General features: G+C 44.4%; 1 protein-coding gene across 1 annotated transcript in view; it reads right to left on the minus strand.

Moving 5' to 3' along the window:
- Nucleotides 1-200: 200 nt before the first annotated feature.
- Nucleotides 201-20,413, minus strand: part of slc25a36a (solute carrier family 25 member 36a) — a gene marked incomplete at its 3' end in the record, with an annotated part of 48,750 nt that continues 28,537 nt past the window's right edge. The window contains exons 4-7 of the mRNA XM_084326993.1: nucleotides 19,729-19,829; nucleotides 2,546-2,612; nucleotides 538-827; nucleotides 201-394 (exon numbers count right to left, since the gene is read on the minus strand). Of these exons, the coding sequence (XP_084183119.1) occupies nucleotides 201-394; nucleotides 538-827; nucleotides 2,546-2,612; nucleotides 19,729-19,829 (652 nt within the window). The remainder of the gene's footprint in view (nucleotides 395-537; nucleotides 828-2,545; nucleotides 2,613-19,728; nucleotides 19,830-20,413) is intronic.

Consider the following 20,413-nt stretch of genomic DNA (forward strand, 5'->3'; position numbering starts at 1 on the left):
GTTCTGGTCCACTTGAGTTTTTTGTTTTTCCTTTGGTCTTCATCTGGGGTTGGGGGGGGGGGGTTATGGTGGTTCAGACTCCCGTCCCGGTCGAGCAGCAGTCGGTCAAGTCAATTAGTCTCTTCCTACTTCCCGTTTCCTCTCCGGACAGGAAGAGGCGCGGCTGCGTGGGGGGGGGGGGGGGGGGGGGGGAGGCGGCGCTAACGGTGGAGCAGGTAGACCACCAGCTCGTAGGTGGCCATCATAATGGCGGTGTTGGGGATCTGGCGCACCAGGTGCGTGGTGAGGCCACGGTACAGCGCCCGGTAGCCCTCCTCCCGGGGAACCATCAGCAGGGTCTGGAAGAAGGAGCGGTAGCGAGTGCCTTCCTCTCGTAGCCGCGTACGGATCACCTCTGGAACCGCGGGGAGGGGGAGGGGAGAGAGAGAGAGAGAGACGACACCGTTTGGATAAATACTACAGACTGCGTTTTTTTATCCCGTATTTTAAGTAAATTTCAAGATATTTTAAGTCAAATTATTTGTATTTAACCCTCACCGTGTGGGTAGGCTATGGAGGTGGCGCAGGTCTTGGAGGTGGCTGCCGCCAGCATCATCCCCACGAAGTCCGAGGCGTCTTTGACCGCCTCCTCCTCGTCGTCCATGGCGGCGCGGGCCTTGGACTCCTGCAGGCGCCGCTTGATGGTCTCGTAAATCACAAAGTGGATGACGGTCTCCGAGATGCCGGCGTAGGAGGCCGACATGCCGCGGTAGAACCCTCGCAGGCCGTCCGCCTGGTAGATGTTCCTCCAGCAGTCCAGCGCACTCAGGCGACGCTCCCCGCGATTCCTGATGGGGGGGGGGGGGGGGGGGGGGTGGAGAGAGAGATGTCTTAACACAACATATACAAACTAGGACCTGGAAAAAATATAGAAAAACATCCAATCATTTAATTTGAATCAAATTCTTAAAATATTTTGATCAATCTTTAAATCTATGCTTTTTTCAATGGATGTGTGAAGATTTTCCCCTAAACATTATTTCTAGTTTGCCTCCTGTCCTGCAGACGTCTCTAGTCCCATCCTGCAGGCGTCTTTAGTGCCGTCCTGCACACATCTCTAGTTTGCCTCCCGTCCTGCAGTCGTCTCTAGTTTGCCTCCCGTCCTGCAGACATCTCTAGTTTGCCTCCCGTCCTGCAGTCGTCTCTAGTTTGCCTCCCGTCCTGCAGTCGTCTCTAGTTTGCCTCCCGTCCTGCAGACATCTCTAGTTTGCATCCAGTCCTGCAGACGTCTCTAGTTTGCATCCAGTCCTGCAGACGTCTCTACTGTAGTTTGCATCCAGTCCTGCAGACGTCTCTACTGTAGTTTGCATCCAGTCCTGCAGACGTCTCTAGTTTGCCTCCCGTCCTGCAGACGTCTCTAGTTTGCATCCCGTCCTGCAGACGTCTCTACTTTGTCTCCCGTCCTGCAGGCGTCTCTAGTCCCGTCCTGCACACGTCTAGTTTTCATCCCGTCCTGCACACGTCTAGTTTGCATCCCGTCCTGCAGGCGTCTCTAGTTTGCCTTCTGTCCTGCAGACGTCTCTAGTTTGTCTCCTGTCCTGCAGATGTCTCTAGTCCCTGTCCTGCACGTCTCTAGTTTGTCTCCCGTCCTGCAGACGTCTCTAGTTTGTCTCCCATCCTGCAGACATCTCTAGTTTGCCTCCTGTCCTGCAGACGTCTCTAGTTTGCCTCCCGTCCTGCAGACGTCTCTAGTTTGCCTCCCGTCCTGCAGACGTCTCTAGTTTGTCTCCAGTCCTGCAGACGTCTCTAGTTTGTCTCCTGTCCTGCAGACGTCTCTAGTTTGCCTCCCGTCCTGCAGACGTCTCTAGTTTGCCTCCCGTCCTGCAGACGTCTCTACTTTGTCTCCCGTCCTGCAGACGTTTCTAGTTTGCATCCCGTCCTGCAGACGTCTCTACTTTGTCTCCCGTCCTGCACACGTCTCTAGTTTGCCTCCCGTCCTGCACACGTCTCTAGTTTGCATCCCGTCCTGCAGGCCTCTCTAGTTTGTCTCCCGTCCTGCAGACGTCTCTACTTTGTCTCCCGTCCTGCACACGTCTCTAGTTTGCCTCCCGTCCTGCACATGTCTCTAGTTTGCATCCCGTCCTGCAGGCCTCTCTAGTTTGTCTCCCGTCCTGCAGGCGTCTCTAGTTTGCCTCCCGTCCTGCAGCAGTCTCTAGTTTACCTCCCGTCTGAACTACTATGGAAACTAATTTCACCATTTGACAACAATGGCGGGTGCTGGCCACCTGAAACCAGCATAATCAAGCTACTGAATCTAAATCAAATCAGGACCTTGTGAAAGGAATCGATTGGGGTAATCCGATTCTCAGCCCCAATACGTGGTATATCCAAAATCTCTTCAATTCATACAAACACAATGAAGGTCATCTCTTCAATTCATACAAACACAATGAAGGTCATCTCTTCAATTCATACAAACACAATGAAGGTCATCTCTTCAATTCATACAAACACAATGAAGGTCATCTCTTCAATTCATACAAACACAATGAAGGTCATCTCTTACCTGGCGTCCAGCTGGAGGCGGGTCTTAATCAGCCAGATGGGATTGGTGGCCGTGATGGCTGTGAACCCTGGGAAATGAAGTTCAGAGGTTCAGACATCGACACATGGACACAATGTTAAACACAGTTTAGTGAACTACTCTCTACGCTGGACTAACAGAGCAGGGCAGCACTTCACAAAGCAGGATCAACAGGTTAGCCATGGATTCAGATACATATGGGGCTTGGAATTACTGCCAATTTAGTCAATTTTGGCTGTGGCCGGTATTTAGGTCAATCTACCAGTCATCTACTCTTAGAACTACTTTTGAATAAAACTGCTAAAAATGTTTTATTCCTGAATCCACTCGCCATAGGAGCAAATTGTAGAAAAAGACTTTCATTCCCTGTGCGCTTTACATAAATCAATTACATTTCTAAACTGTTACGCATAATGTTCTTGATGAATTCATTTTGGACTTCCAACTTCCCCTGATCAGATGAAAGACTGATGTAGTGAAAACTAAAATCAACAGATTCCTTGGCTTCTTCTCCTCCTCTGTCTATGAATAATGAATCTAAACTGACCTCAGTCTGTGAACGTACTGTTGGCTTCTGGAAGCTTTTGTTCACGGCCATCTTTAGTTTGTGTTTATGAACTATTCATGAGGTGTTTATGAGGCAGGGGCATAAAGAATGTTCCCTTAGCGTGGGCGAGAGGAACACAGCGCTGAACACAAGATCAAACCATGAAGCTGAAGGTTCTTCCTTCTTTTGCTGCATTTAAAAGTATGATCTCTGACCACTGTGTGTCGACTTGTAACTGTCTTGGCTGATTTTGTATTGTTTATTCTTATTTATTGTGTCTATCTGTATGACCTAATGCACTCATTTAGTTATTAGCTAGTTACTTATTGCACTATAATTCATTAATTATAATTATTTATATTATTCTAGGAGACATAATAACTCCTAGCTTATTTACAAAAGAGCTAGACATTGGGTCTGATAATGTATGTACCATTTATATATATTTTGCTAGCTTTTTACTTTAAATAACTACCGGTAACTCTTTTGAACAGACTGATCTCTGAACAGACTGATCTCTGAATGAGAGCTTGCTCTTATTGTTTGAACAGGCTGATCTCTGAACAGGGGTATCTCTGAACAAGAGCTTACTCTTCCCGTTTGTACTCCTATATAAATAAAGGTTTTCATTGAATTGAATAAACCTTTGCGGAGAGCTTCGTGAAAACCAAATGGCTTCTGGGTGACATTACTTAATTAATTCAGGAAGGATAACGTGATGCTGCTGAGGTGGAATTCAATACAGGCTAGGCTAGCAGGCACGGCTAGCAGGTTAGGCTAGCAGGTTAGGCTAGCAGGTTAGGCTAGCAAGTTAGGCTAGCAGGTTAGGCTAGCAAGTTAGGCTAGCAGGTTAGGCTAGCAGGCACGGCTAGCCGGTTAGGCTAGCAAGTTTGCCTAGCAGGTTTGGCTGGCAGGTTAGGCTATGAGGTTAAGCTAGCAGGTTAGGCTAGCAGGTTAGGCTAAGGGAAGGCTAGCAGGTTAGGCTAACAAGTTAGGCTATGGGGAAGCTAGCAGGTTAGGCTAACAGGTTAGGCTAAGGCAAGGCTAGCGAGTTAGGCTAGCAGGCAAGGCTAGCAAGTTAGGCTATGGGGAGGCTATCAGGTTAGGCTAAGGCAAGGCTAGCAGGTTAGGCTAGCAGGCAAGGCTAACACGTTAGGCTAGCAGGCAAGGCTAGCAGGCTAGGCTACCAGGATAGGCTAGCAGGATAGACCAGCATGCAATGCTAGCAGGTTAGGCTAGCAGAATAGGCTAGCAGAATAGGCTAGCAGGATTGGCCAGCAGGCAAGGCTAGCAGTCAAGGCTAAAAGGTTAGCCTAACAGGGTAGGCTAGCAAGTTAGGGTAGCAGGCATGGCTAGCAGGTTAGGCTAGCAGGCAAGGCTAGCAGGTTAGGCTACCAGGTCAGGCTAGCAGAATAGGCTAGCAGGCGAGGCTAGCAGGCAATGCTAGCAGGTTAGGCTAGCAGGTCAGGCTAGCAGGTTCTCAGACAAGGCTAACAGGTTAGCCTAACAGGTTAGCCTAACAGGGTAGGATAAGAGGTTAAACTAGCAGGCAAGGCTATGCTGCCAAGATGTGTGCATCTGTATTTTACAGCAGTAGGGTTACTGGGTAGTTTTAGGTTCAGGCAGGAAATGTTGTCTTAAATCTTAAACTTAAATCTCCACGATGTAGTTTTCTTTTGCCATTACAAATTGACATGCATATTAATCTCTGCCAAAACAAACAATCTATAATTGAATCCCAGGGAACGCATTAACAATGCTAGTATTTGTGTATGTAAGACATTAGATTTAACAGTTGATATGACGTATAGATTTAGTGTGTACCTGTGTGAGCCAACAGTAGGAGGAAGGGTGTGATATGAGATGAAAGTGAAGGCATGTAAGTTGGCTGCTCTCTGTATCGTAGCAAACGACGAGAGGATAAACCCTCGCTTTTCACACTTCCTGCATGGTGCAGAAATAAAACACGGCCATTTGGAGGGAATAAAAGGGGCCTAAATCCAGCGCACGTCTTCCAACAAACTGTATCAGAAGTCCTACAGTATAAAAGGCAACTGGCTGAAGAGGAAGAGGATGACAAGTCTGTCGAAGAGAAGAGTGAAAAGAGGAGGAGGAAGGAGGAGGAAGAAGGAAGTAGTAGAAGGAAGGAAGTAGCGTCTATGGCGTGTACTCACGAGGGAGGGGCATAGCTCCTCCTCCTCCTCCCCTGCAGCTAGTAGCCTGCAGATATGGGGGGCTCAGGTGGCGGGGGGTCTCCCACCCACTCACGCAGGGGTTGTGAGTGCTTTAACAGTAAAGCCCCTAAAATAGACAGAGGCTTTTCTGTACCAACGGATCACACACACAAGCAGCAATCTCAACCAACCAACCCCTTCGCAAACCCTCCAGAACCGGGTCAAATACGATTCACAAATAGTGGTATTAAAGTCCAAATAGACAGTGGTATTAAAGAATTCTCAACAACATCGTTAGCTAACCGTCATTTAAGTAGTCAATTCATCCAACGACTGTTTTATCGATCCATCTGTGCATCTAAGCGATTGACTTTCATAGGGGGGAAAAAAGATAATTGAAAATGTCCATTTAAGTTTACTTGTTTTCTTTTTTTGTAACAACTTTTCAGCACTTTCTTTTAACAATCTTAGTGTTTCTGATTTAAATTATTCTTGTTCTTTTGTATGTTCATTAGACATTAGACTATTAATACATTTTTAAGTGATTATTCTTGCCACGCTGCGCCGGCCTGCCACCATGGGGCTGCTATATGTGTCAAATTGCGGTCACTCACTCAAACGTGGACGTTTTACGAGCAACGTTTTGTAGGACGCAGTAGGGATAAGCACGAGTAAGGTCTTCCCAGATCCAGAACTTTCATGAATTACTCGAGTAGAGCAGTTGTTTAGGGAAATACATTTTCATTTTTAGACCACATCTTAACGAGATATTGCACAGAGTCACACATATGTTACCGATTATATTATGTCGCTCTCCACGGACATAACAGTGCACAGCAATATACCTGATGCTTAATGCGTATTTAGCCAAAACAGTCAGTTACCATTTGTAATAATTACATTACCTCCACTCTGTCTGCGGCAGGTCTCTCTGCTCATGGAACGGCATGTCCGTATCAATAGTGAACGCTACGTAAAGTGGGTGACGTGTGTTGGCACAATTTGGAAATGCGCAAAAACGAATCGCTGTTTTTATCTTTTAAATAACGCTAAGCTAACCAACTTTTCGTGGTAAGGTTAAGTGGACTATCCATGCTCCACAGCTTCGAGCTTCCTGCAACAACTCACGCCTCGGATTTCAGAGCGAGATATCAAAGTGCCCATGTTACGCTTCCTCGCTGTCGCAAATCTGCGTGTGGCTAGCTGAATTTGAGATCGCACTCGCATTGCATTGTGGGGTAGACTATGAGGCCTGGACGACATGATATGAGAGTCGAGAAACAAGACATCTTTAATACCATCGTTGATCGTTAGCATTCATCTTGTTCTTGACCTGCATGTAGTGCCAGGCTGGTGGGGTTTCACTGTATCAGATGGTGTCAGTAAGTGTTATCAATCACAATCAAAGACTTTCAATTAATTTACTGCAATGTCTTAACTTTGAGCCTGTATTGTGGTTAAGTGTGGATATCCACCCACCTGGCAACAACAGCAGGTTAAAACAAATCACAGAATGTATTTGCAAATACTATTTGTCCCAGAGCTGCTCATTACTCACCCCCTCTGCCCAAATCCATTTCACTTGATCAATATTTGGGTAGGAAGGAGAAGAGAGATGCATTAAAGTCCCAACGCCCCCACCCACTCCTCCATCCCTCCCTCTCCTCCCACCTCAGGTATCTCTGTTCAACAGGTGAGATGATCAGGGGAAATCATTCCATCTCACCCACAGCACCCGCCCCCCCCCCCCATGTTCATCAACTGGAAAGCAGTCAATTGAATAGAAAATGAGAAAGAATTACTAGAAACTAACCCATTCAAAAACAAAACAACAATAATGAAGTCCACCCCTAGCCTGATAATTCGTGTATCGAAGTGCTCTATAATGTTGTTGTCGATTTTTGTTTGTTCATATTCACGGTTATCATACGTCATAACAGGGACTTGAACTAGAACGATACACAAACAGGGATGTAGGTAACACATCAGCATAGGGAACAAAGTAAGTCATTGTTTCTGGCTCATGATTAGTAGCTTATTAGTAGTTTTTAAGATCTCTATGAAGGCAAGTAATGAGACCTTTGAGGGAGAATACGGTCATGGATGGTTTTCAATGTAAGAATAACAGGCAAGGCTACAGAATACGTCTCATGTAGAGGAGACCTTTGGCAGACGATCCCTTGTTGAGGTCTGAAGACTCAAGAGGATCCCTTGTTGAGGTCTGAAGACTCAGAGGATCCCTTGTTGAGGTCTGAAGACTCAGAGGATCCCTTGTTGAGGTCTGAAGACTCATAGAGGATCCCTTGTTGAGGTCTGAAGACTCAGAGGATCCCTTGTTGAGGTCTGAAGACTCAGAGGATCCCTTGTTGAGGTCTGAAGACTCAGAGGATCCCTTGTTGAGGTCTGAAGACTCATAGAGGATCCCTTGTTGAGGTCTGAAGACTCAGAGGATCCCTTGTTGAGGTCTGAAGACTCAGAGGATCCCTTGTTGAGGTCTGAAGACTCAGAGGATCCCTTGTTGAGGTCTGAAGACTCATAGAGGATCCCTTGTTGAGGTCTGAAGACTCAGAGGATCCCTTGTTGAGGTCTGAAGACTCAGAGGATCCCTTGTTGAGGTCTGAAGACTCATATAGAGATGTTTGGCAGACAAGCCATTATTGAGGTCTGAAGACTCAGACGAGCCCTTGTTGAGGTCTGAAGACTCATATAGAGATGTTTGGCAGACAAGCCATTATTGAGGTCTGAAGACTCAGACGAGCCCTTGTTGAGATCTGAAGACTCAGAGGAGCCCTTGTTGAGATCTGAAGACTCAGAGGAGCCCTTGTTGAGATCTGAAGACATGAATGAATGTAAAAGTATGAAGGGTCAAACAGGAAATGAGAAAGTTACCCAATCCTTGTGAAAGTGAAGTAGCTTCAACACATCACAACACGTTTAGAACCATGAGAATCTGACAATGAATGTCCCATAATGTCATTATATACAGTAGGCCTGAATGTAATGAAAACCTGTGACCTACTAGAAGGCTTCAAAGTAAGTCATGTGTTTTGATTACATTCAGGCCTATTTATAATAAAACACTAGCACAGGTATCTTGTGTTTATTATTAATAAGCCTAAAGGTAAACTTTTACTGTTATTAACACAACTGTCTCCTGTAAGAACCTGCTGCAGCCCAAACAGACAGGCCTCTAAACAGACAGGCCTCTAAACAGACAGGTCCTCTAAACAGACATGCCATCCATTTAAACAGACGGGCCTCTAAACAGACATGCCATCCATTTAAACAGACAGGCCTCTAAACAGACAGGTCATCCATCTAAACAGACAGGCCATCCATCTAAACAGACAGGTCATCTAAACAGACAGGTCATCCATCTAAACAGACAGGTCATCTAAACAGACAGGTCATCCATCTAAACAGACAGGTCATCTAAACAGACAGGTCATCCATCTAAACAGACAGGTCATCTAAACAGACAGGTCATCCATCTAAACAGACAGGCCTCTAAACAGACTGGCCTCTAAACAGACAGGCCTCTAAACAGACAGGTCCTCTAAACAGACTGGCCTCTAAACAGACTGGCCTCTAAACAGACAGGCCTCTAAACAGACAGGCCTCTAAACAGACAGGTCCTCTAAACAGACTGGCCTCTAAACAGACTGGCCTCTAAACAGACTGGCCTCTAAACAGACTGGCCTCTAAACAGACAGGCCTCTAAACAGACAGGCCATCCATCTAAACAGACAGGCCTCTAAACAGACAGGCCATCCATCTAAACAGACTGGCCTCTAAACAGACAGGCCATCCATCTAAACAGACTGGCCTCTAAACAGACAGGTCATCCCTCTAAACAGACTGGCCTCTAAACAGACTGGCCTCTAAACAGACAGGTCATCCATCTAAACAGACAGGCCTCTAAACAGACAGGTCATCCATCTAAACAGACTGGCCTCTAAACAGACTGGCCTCTAAACAGACTGGCCTCTAAACAGACTGGCCTCTAAACAGACTGGCCTCTAAACAGACTGGCCTCTAAACAGACAGGTCCTCTAAACAGACAGGTCCTCTAAACAGATTGGCCTCTAAACAGACAGGTCATCCCTCTAAACAGACTGGCCTCTAAACAGACAGGTCATCCCTCTAAACAGACAGGCCTCTAAACAGACTGGCCTCTAAACAGACAGGTCCTCTAAACAGACAGGCCTCTAAACAGACAGGCCATCCATCTAAACAGACAGGCCCTCTAAACAGAGAGGCCCTCTAAACAGACAGGCCTCTAAACAGACAAGCCCTCTAAACAGACAGCCCTCTAAACTGCTCTCTAAACAGACAAGCCCTCTAAACAGACAGCCCTCTAAACTGCTCTCTCAACAGAGGCCCTCTAAAATGCTCTCTAAACAGACAGCCCTCTAAAATGCTCTCTAAACAGACAGCCCTCTAAACTGCTCTCTCAACAGAGGCCCTCTAAAATGCTCTCTAAACAAACAGCCCTCTAAAATGCTCTCTAAACAGACAGCCCTCTAAACAGAGAGGCCCTCTAAAATGCTCTCTAAACAGACAGCCCTCTAAAATGCTCTCTAAACAGACAGCCCTCTAAAATGCTCTCTAAACAGACAGCCCTCTAAACTGCTCTCTCAACAGAGGCCCTCTAAAATGCTCTCTAAACAGACAGCCCTCTAAAATGCTCTCTAAACAGACAGCCCTCTAAACAGAAAGCCCTCTAAAATGCTCTCTAAACAGACAGCCCTCTAAACTGCTCTCTAAACAGACAGCCCTCTAAAATGTTCTCTAAACAGACAGCCCTCTAAACTGCTCTCTAAACAAACAGCCCTCTAAACTTCTCTCTAAACACATACCATGTAGGTGTGACCCTTCATGTAAAGCTTCTATATACCTACTTATACACCTGCATTATAACCAATATAACTCTGTATGATAGCATGTACAATAATGCTCTATATACCGTATATATATATATATATATTTATTCTTACCATATATATATCCGTCTGTTAGAGGTGGGGGGGGAAATGGATACGTAGTGGTATCGCGATACTTTGAGTCGCGGCGATACTGTATCGATACAGGGACGCCAAATATCGTTTTTTTTTTGTAGTATTATTTTTTTGTATAAGGAAGTTGCATTGTTCATTTCAATACCTGTAATAGTACAGTAGTCCACACATGCACACATGTGCATTCAGTTAAGTTGGAATGTGACTAATACAAACAGTTCAGTTTGTCAGGTACATGCAACACAGATTACAGTGTTTACATCCGTCTGCTTGAGAAAATACCATGTTCTGCAATACAAATGATTGAAGTGAGATGAACAGACTGAACTTTATTTGATTGGATAAACATGTTGAAAAAAGGTAATAAATCGCAATATATCGCAATATTAATATCGAAATACTCAGCATATGGCAATATATTTAGTATCGCAATACTATCGTATCGTGATAGTATCGTATCGTGAGGCCTCTGGTGATTCCCACCCCTACTGTCTGTACATACCTGCATATAATCCTTTTTACATATCTGTAGATACTATATCTATACATATCCATTACCTACTCTTACTAGTTACACTGCTGGCCAGTATGACTAGCTAGTATTCTTAGCTATTTCACATAGTTTGATTATTGTATATTGGAGCTTGTCTTGTGTGTGTGTGTGTACTAGTCCAAGTCTCTAGTCCTTTGTCAAGAATAGCTACTGCAACGCTGTAGCTAATTGGGGATCCTAATAATCTAATCTAGTCTAAAGTTAGGCATGGCCTCAACAACCCCCAGCCTAAGGCCCCTTGATGAAGACACAATACCGTTCCCGCTAACATGATCTTTTACACGTCTATTGTGTCGCTACTAGGAGCTCTCAGCCGGGCCTTATAGACACATACAGGCTTCCTGGGCCGCTGGCCAAACCCGCGGGCTAGCCGTGCAGAGTGCCCCGCCCCCCACGCCGCTTCATAAAAGAGCCTCTGTGTGCCGACTCATTCATCCTGGGGACCGAGGGCTCCTCCACAGGAGTCCGACCTACATTCAGGAGGAGGCGGAGCGCGCTTTACATTCACAGCCTCACATTTCAGTCTATTCTTTCAAAATGCTTCTGGATTTAAAAAGGATCAATAGGCGGCCACAGATTTTTGGCAACATTTGAGATTATTATATCTTATCTTGTATCGACAGTAGGGATGCCCCGATCGATCGGCCACCGATCGTTATCGGCCGATAATCAGTATAAATATGCGATCGGGGAATTCCGATAATGAGTCATATTCGCCGATCGCGGAAACTGATCAAAGTGGATATCTCACTCGCTTGTCTCAGACGCACAGGACCTGCAAACTGCTCCTCCTCCCTAGCCCCGCCCGTACCCGTGTAGAGTTTGTAAACACAGAGGAGGCGGACCTCCTCTGCTGAGTCTAGATAGTGCATTCGACCTGAGCTAACGTTAGCTACCTAGCTATCGTTACTGTTTAAACAAAATTACCCAGTCAACTATTCACTTTTAGTAGGCATTGTCTAACGGTATTTAGCCGGCTAGCTACTGATAGCTCCGGATATCAACAAATGCCCCAGGAAGTCTAGTAGTCCATGTTGATATCTCCGTTAGCTTGCGTTAGCTTGCGTTAGCTGACGTTAGTTCACAGTTCAAAACTAAATGTCCGATTGAACTAAATAGTTGTCTTAACGTCATCTAGCCGGCTAGCAGTAGCTACAGATAGCTCCTGATATCAATGTCTTATAACATTGATTGAATGCGTATTCGAGCTGAGGGCTTGCTGAATGTGACAGTAGTAACGTTATACCAATAGGGCCCAGCTGCAGCGCCGGAGAATCCTTTTTGGAGCTGGAGGCTACTAGAGTACACAGACAGTGGCGCGGTTTGCAGATAGCGAGCATTTTGACTTGTTGCGTTGTGGCGATGTCTCGCAGATAATACAAGTACAAGTCTAATTATATAATATATATATTTTATATAAAAAAAAATGATAAAATAATTTTTAATTTCTTTTTAATCAAAAACGATCGGTATCGGATCGGTATCGGCCGATATGGCTCACGACGATCGGTGATCGGTATCGGTGGCAAAAAACGTGATCGGGGCATCCCTAATTGACAGTAATGATTCGATAGTGCTAAAAAAGAGCAAGACGTTTGACACAGACATATTTTTTTAAATCCATCGTTCCGGTAAGGGGCAGGAGCTAAAAACAACAACAACCAATCAAACGAACAACCAAGTCAAACGATTGGAACGAGCAAGCGGTCTATCAAACCCTCTAGTGACACACGCGTGTTATGCGTATTAACAGTTGTACACGTACACAAAGGCCCGTCGCTAACACATAGCTGCCTGCTAGCTACCTAGCGGGACATGGCTTGGAGGCATCCTGATGCGTTCTGACTGAAGTGTCACATTCAGGTTAAGGATTTAAGGCGAGACAGCCTAGGTGAATAGGCAAATATTTATCTTTTGGTCGATTTTGAGATTTCTTAAAATGTTGCTTCCTTAACATGTCTTAATTCAAACTAGTGGCAGTAAAATATCAAAAACACACAATTAGTTGTTTATTTTACTTAATTTTATCTGATTGTGTCCATAAATCACAATACAGAACTTTGAGGGTGTCTTCCCAAAAATGTGTTTTTATGCGTTTTTTCTTACACGTAAGAGATGAAATATCCATTTCCCTAGCACCTACACACACCATACTTTCCACATTTCTTCCTAGCTAGCTTCTTTTTACAGAGGGGTTTGTTGATATAGCCTGATTTATAGTACATTTATACCAAGAAACCTGGTGCAAATAAACGTTTCTGTAGACGGTATTTCCTGATTTATGGGATGATAAAAAGACATCCCTTCTGTAAAAAGTTCATTGTGTTATGTGTCAACATAATGAAACAAAATGTTTTAATCTGGCATTATGCAATGTTGGTGATTATTTTCCTGGCGATATATGCAAATCCGTGCATATTTAATTAGGTAATTCCCATTTTGCATATATAAACATACAATCTCAGAAAACTTGCAATATATTTTTTCTTAGTCATGTACATAAACTGGGAGTTTCATAGTGATATCTATTCAAATATTTTTTTATATATTCGATACCCAGTTTTCTTCCTAAAGTGGTTATCAATGATCACAGGCAGCCATGTTGGAAGAAGTACCAACATTCCATACGAGGCCTCGGTTCGGAAAGAGAGCTTTTTGTAAAAGACGGAGCTAGCGATCCGCGGCAGGACTTCCATGAGATGTAAACTGAGACAGTAAACTGGAAGAATACCAAAGGGTTCCTCTTATCAATGATGAAAGATGACAGATGAGAGACAACAGGATGAAATGGAACCCATCGATGGCGAGGTCAGCATTTCCTTCACGGTGCCCTGTAGGTCAGTTTACCAACCAGAAGACGACGGGTCTGAAATGTCTTCTCCCCCCCCCCCCCCCCCCCTGTTGCCACTGGGAGACGAATCACGATGCTTGAATAACATCTGTGAAGACGCCGGGGTCGTGACCTCGTCCTCTTCTCACCGGCCTAGTGTTTGAGGTGTTGTTGCTACAAGATAAACAGGCTAGTGAGGATGGGGGCGAAGGGTCGTGTGTCAAGACTGAGTCCTCCTCCATGGGTCCTCCTCCAAGAGTCTTCCTCCAAGAGTCCTCCTCCCAGTCTTCCTCCAAGAGTCCTCCTCCAAGAGTCTTCCTCCCAGCCCTCCTCCAAGAGTCCTCCTCCAAGAGTCCTCCTCCAAGAGTCCTCCTCCATGGGTCCTCCTCCAAGAGTCCTCCTCCAAGAGTCATCCTCCAAGAGTCATCCTCCAAGAGTCATCCTCCCAGTCCTCCTCCAAGAGTCCTCCTCCAAGAGTCCTCCTCCAAGAGTCCTCCTTCAAGAGTCCTCCTCCATGAGTCCTCCTCCAAGAGTCAGTCATCCTCCAAGAGTCATCCTCCATGAGTCCTCCTCCATGAGTCCTCCTCCAAGAGTCAAATAGTCATCCTCCAAGAGTCATGCTCCAAGAGTCATCCTCCAAGAGTCCTCCTCCATGAGTCCTCCTCCACGAGTCCTCCTCCAAGAGTCAAAGAGTCATCCTCCAAGAGTCATCCTCCAAGAGTCATCCTCCAAGAGTCATCCTCCAAGAGTCATCCTCCAAGAGTCCTCCTCCATGAGTCCTCCTCCAAGAGTCAAATAGTCATCCTCCAAGAGTCATCCTCCAAGAGTCCTCCTCCAAGAGTCAAAGAGTCATCCTCCAAGAGTCATCCTCCAAGAGTCCTCCTCCATGAGTCCTCCTCCAAGAGTCAAATAGTCATCCTCCAAGAGTCCTCCCAGAATCCTTCTCAGCCCCAGGATAAGAGCTAGCATGAGGCTATGTTTTTTTTAATTTTTTTTATCATATTTTATCAACCTTGCAAGGTCCAGGCTGACGTCGGACCAGCCGTGTCTGGGGGAAAGTCAGGGGCCGGTTGCACAAAACACCTTAAGATAAGATTTCCCTTCAAATCTGAGCTGAGTTTTCCTTGAATCTATGATGGGTCAGTCGAAATGACCGCTTGTGAGCCACCCTATCGACTCAACTGGTGCAGTGTTGAGTGTAGAGTTAGGTTCTAGAGTGCAGCGAGCACCAGGACAGGTGCAGGGTGAAATGGATGGGCATCGATTATAGAATACCAAAATAGTCGTTCAATTATTTTAAAAATAGAATAGTTTAACTGCTACACCACTGAACGGCATGCTGGGTACAGCTCGCTAGCTAGCCAGGTAGCATAACAGTCTGGTAACAGCTGGGAGAACAGAAAAGAAAGATGAAGAAAGAGACTGGAGATGTTACATTGTAGCAACGTTTTGTACGTTTGTCATGTTGTTTCACTAAGTTCACACATCTCAAGGATCAGAATGAATGCTTTTGTTCCCGGAAATATGCTAACCTGGTCCGCTGTTACCAATGACAGCAGTCAGCTAGCTCGCTTGTTGGATTATCCCGTGTTCGCTATTAAATAAAAATCAAACCATACGGTCACGTGGAAGCTTGATTTTCAATTAGTATTCGAATAGTTCCCAGTGACTATCGAATAGTAATTTTGCCCAAAGATACCGACGTGAGCCACGGCATCGTCATAATCAATAAACCAATCATCATCATCATCAATATACTAGTATTTATCAATAATCAATACTGTCATCATCATCATCATCATCATCATCATACGAAGGAAACAGGGTGCTACCTGACACGTCCGCCTGGGGGCCCTTGTTCGACCACTGGGGGCCATGCTCTCGCCTCTACACACACACACACACACACACACACACACACACATAACACAGGACGCGGGCCAAGCCACACTGTTTAATATCAACTGGGATGTTAAACCATTACAGGCTCCTGCGGAGAGAAGCCTCGAAAAGAGACATGGGGAGACAAAAAGAGAGGGGGGGGGGGGAGACACAACGATGACGAGGTGAGGAGGAAGACTAGGAAAGTGAGGAGGAAGACTAGGGTATGAGGAGGAAGACTAGGGTGTTAACACATTCCCGGCCAACCACGGACATGTCCGTGTTTCGGATCCAACGGTTGAGGGACAACCACGGACATGGCAAGGTTGTTTTGGCTTTTATTCCATTGTAATATCCCACTCAATGTCACCCTGCGGCACTGCAGATTTACCCTACTCTTGGAATTCGGAAAAGTGCATTACCGGCCAGATCCTCGTAGGGGCGCTGTCTCGATAATGCAATGTTCCCTGTGGCAGAACGGATGAAGTTTCTTTTCATCATGCAGTGAATTTTTCTGCTAGCCTGAAGCTATGCCTGTAGCATGTAGTTTGGAATACCTTTTGCGACGCCGAATTCAGTATGCAGTAAAAGGAATATATCATCAGCCAATGGACATATGGATCTACCAGATGGCGATCGATAACTGAGAAATCCTTTTTGCAGTCCAACCGGTCACAGGTAAGAGCGATTTGACGTCAATTTTAGCCTGGTCGGGCCTTGCTTTGATAGCCATCCACCTGGTCAGCGAATGAGGCTACTGAGGCTAATGCCGTTATTGGTAATCAATCAGAAACGACGTCCCCCGCCCCCCCGTCCCCCCCCCCCCATTCATGCATTCATGGTGGACCATGATGCCGATCAAATGCATTTTGATTTTTATCTCTAGCTGGTCTATGGCCGAAACGCCATTCGATTTAACGTTATTAGCTTAGCGCCTTGTAACTCGCCTTCCAGGAAATACCCCAGAACATTTTGCTATATAGTTCATATTCACAACGCTATAAAATGGGAACGTATTGATGAAAAAATTATTTGTATAAGGCATATTGAAGGGACGGTTTATAGTGTCAATTGACAATGGACAGATAGCAATACTATAAAGTATAGATTTAGCTCTACAAACAGCCTCACGCACAATGAAAGTTTGTTTTGATTTGCTGGCCGTATAGAGTGGGATTAGACGGATCCAAATGGCCCCAAATGTGTTAAGAGGAAGAGGAAAGCACAACCCAAACTTTAAGGACCACATCTTCCTCGTTTTGCTTGCATGTGGCCATCTGCACTATTTTATTCTTTTAGTCTATTTTATGCTAATAATATATATGTTATGATTATTGCACTGTGAATGAGCTATTCCATTGCACTGCTTTTATTCTGTCTATTTTACACTTGATTTATGTATACATTACTTTTATTTAGTCAATTATTTATGTCTATTTTATGTCTACATTACTGCTGTGAAGCACTTTGAGCTGCACTTCTTGTATGAAAGGAGCTACTGTGTAATAATAATAAGTGTATTATTATTATTATTATTATTATTATTATTATTATTATTATTATTATTATTATTATTACTATTATTATTTGTAAGATCTGGCCCAAGATGAAAACACGTTTTTTTTGGCTCACAGACAAATATTTGCGGTAACGCTGCTTCATGTGCTTCGGTTCCTGGGAAAGTAACTAATACACTCAAGTGAAGTTTGTAAAGTAACTAATACACTCAAGTGAAGTTTGTAAAGTAACTAATACACTCAAGTGAAGTTTGTAAAGACCAGAGGGCCTCCTGACCAGACCAGACTCATTTAAAATAATTTCCTATTTAACAGGATACATGGGTGTCTAGTAGAGGTGAAACGGTGTGTAGACCTAGTAATGTAGACCTAGTAGTGTAGACCTAGTAGTGTAGACCTAGTAGTGTAGACTTAGTAGTGTAGACTATAGTGTAGACCTAGTGGTGTAGCCTATAGTGTAGACCTAGTAGTGTAGCCTATAGTGTAGACCTAGTAGTGTAGACCTAGTAGTGTAGACCTAGTAGTGTAGCCTATAGTGTAGACCTAGTAGTGTAGACCTAGTGGTGTAGCCTATAGTGTAGACCTAGTAGTGTAGACCTAGTAGTGTAGCCTATAGTGTAGACCTAGTAGTGTAGCCTATAGTGTAGACCTAGTAGTGTAGACCTAGTAGTGTAGCCTATAGTGTAGACCTAGTAGTGTAGACCTAGTAGTGTAGCCTATAGTGTAGACCTAGTAGTGTATACCTAGTGTAGACCTAGTAGTGTATACATAGTAGTGTATACATAGTAGTGTAGACCTAGTAGTGTATACCTAGTGTAGACCTAGTACTGTAGACCTAGTAGTGTAGCCTATAGTGTAGACCTAGTAGTGTAGACCTAGTAGTGTAGCCTATAGTGTAGACCTAGTAGTGTAGACCTAGTAGTGTAGCCTATAGTGTAGACCTAGTAGTGTAGACCTAGTAGTGTAGACCTAGTAGTGTAGCCTATAGTGTAGACCTAGTAGTGTAGACCTAGTAGTGTAGCCTATAGTGTAGACCTAGTAGTGTAGACCTAGTAGTGTAGACCTAGTAGTGTAGCCTATAGTGTAGACCTAGTAGTGTAGACCTAGTAGTGTAGCCTATAGTGTAGACTAGTGTATACCTAGTAGTGTATACCTAGTAGTGTAGCCTATAGTGTAGACCTAGTAGTGTAGACCTAGTAGTGTAGCCTATAGTGTAGACCTAGTAGTGTAGACCTAGTAGTGTAGACCCATTAGTGTAGCCTATAGTGTAGACCTAGTAGTGTAGACCTAGTAGTGTAGCCTATAGTGTAGACCTAGTAGTGTAGACCTAGTAGTGTAGACCTAGTAGTGTAGACTAGTGTATACCTAGTAGTGTATACCTAGTAGTGTAGATCTAGTAGTGTAGATCTAGTAGTGTAGATCTAGTAGTGTAGACCTAGTAATGTAGACCTAGTAGTGTAGCCTATAGTGTAGATCTAGTAGTGTAGACCTAGTAGTGTAGCTTATAGTGTAGACATAGTAGTGTAGCCTATAGTGTGGACCTAGTAGTGTAGATCTAGTAGTGTAGACCTAGTAGTGTAGACCTAGTAGTGTAGCCTATAGTGTAGATCTAGTAGTGTAGACCTAGTAGTGTAGCTTATAGTGTAGACATAGTAGTGTAGCCTATAGTGTGGACCTAGTAGTGTAGATCTAGTAGTGTAGCCTATAGTGTGGACCTAGTACTGTAGACCCAGTAGTGTAGGCATAGTAGTGTAGACCTAGTAGTGTAGCCTATAGTGGATATGTTGGATAACTGACAATTCTGCCTCGTGTCTGTTCCAAGTTTGACAGTTGACAAGGGAAGGGAAGCAACAGTTGTGATTGGAGGATCGAGAAAAGGGGGCGGGTTTTGAGACGGGTCAGCTGGGTGTAGTTCCCCTTTAAGCAAATCTTTGCCTTAAAGGACGACTACAGGTGGTGCTGAGAGGCAGCGGTGTTGACTCCGAGGAGTGCTCTGCTTTTACAGCAGACAGGGTGGGGCCGTTATAATCACGCTGGATGTCATGTCTAGAGGCACGGATGTCTAGAGGCACAGCCTTCATTTTAACTACAGAGATGAACCCCAACCTCTCAACAACACATCTAGAGGAGGATGAAGGGAACAACTGATATAGAGGATGATGATGAAGGGAACAACGCATATAGAGGATGATGATGAAGGGAACAACTCATATAGAGGATGATGAAGGGAACAACTCATATAGAGGATGATGAAGGGAACAGATGAAGGAAGGGAAACTCGACCTCTCTAGGATGTACCCAATCAAAAACTGGAACAAAAGGAGAAAATAAAACAACAAAAACATCTATCAGGATACGAAAACAAAAACCCTAAATGTCACTAAAACAAAATGCTAAACCCACTAAAGCAGGAGACCTGCGACGACCTGCAGATATTAGACACACAAGACAGACTGGACAGAGAGAAACACTAACATTAAAGGAGACGGAGAGGTACAGAGGTACAGACAGACACAGAAGTACAGACAGACAGACAGACAGACAGACAGACAGACAGACAGACAGACAGACAGACAGACAGACAGACAGACAGACAGACAGACAGACAGACAGAGGGAGGGGGGGGGTGACAGAAGGTCCATTACCTGCCATTCCAGCTGACAGCATGTGAACCTGTGTGGAGTCTGGCTCCAGGACTCCGTTGAGCTTCTCCTTGGCTGTGGAGTAGGCAGCGAAGTAGATGGCTCTGCAGGGCCAGGAGAGAGGAGTTCAATCACATTCAAAACCCTGAGAGCAAGCAGTCACACACCACTCATGTCAGTTATATAAAAAAAAAAAAAAAAAAACGAACTAACCTTACTGTCATACACTTGTCCTAATAAACTAACCTACACTGTAGCACTCAACACTTTGATGAACATTGTTACTCAGCTGATAGAGTTGTGCCCTTCCTGATGACTTGTCGTACAGAACTTGTAAGTCGCTTTGGATAAAAGCGTCAGCTAAATGACTAAATGTAAATGTAAATCATGTCATACTCCCTAGTACTGTATGAGTCAGTCAGTGTGTATGTCATTTAGATCACATTCATAATGTATTGTCATCATACAGCACAAGTACAGTATGACCAAAATAAGTGCAAATGTAACAGTAAAGTGCATTAACAATATACAAGTGATAGTCCATAGTATATGGAGTATATATATAAATGAGTACTACCGAATAATAATGATAATAAGATGTAAGTACAGAGTTGTAGTAATAGTACAGTGATACAGGTTTAAAAACACTATGGTAGTAAGAGTATGTAAGGGATATATACATATATAG

Source organism: Notolepis coatsorum (genome assembly GCF_963971535.1).
Source record: "Notolepis coatsorum genome assembly, chromosome: 13".
NCBI classification, from domain to species: domain Eukaryota; kingdom Metazoa; phylum Chordata; class Actinopteri; order Aulopiformes; family Paralepididae; genus Notolepis; species Notolepis coatsorum.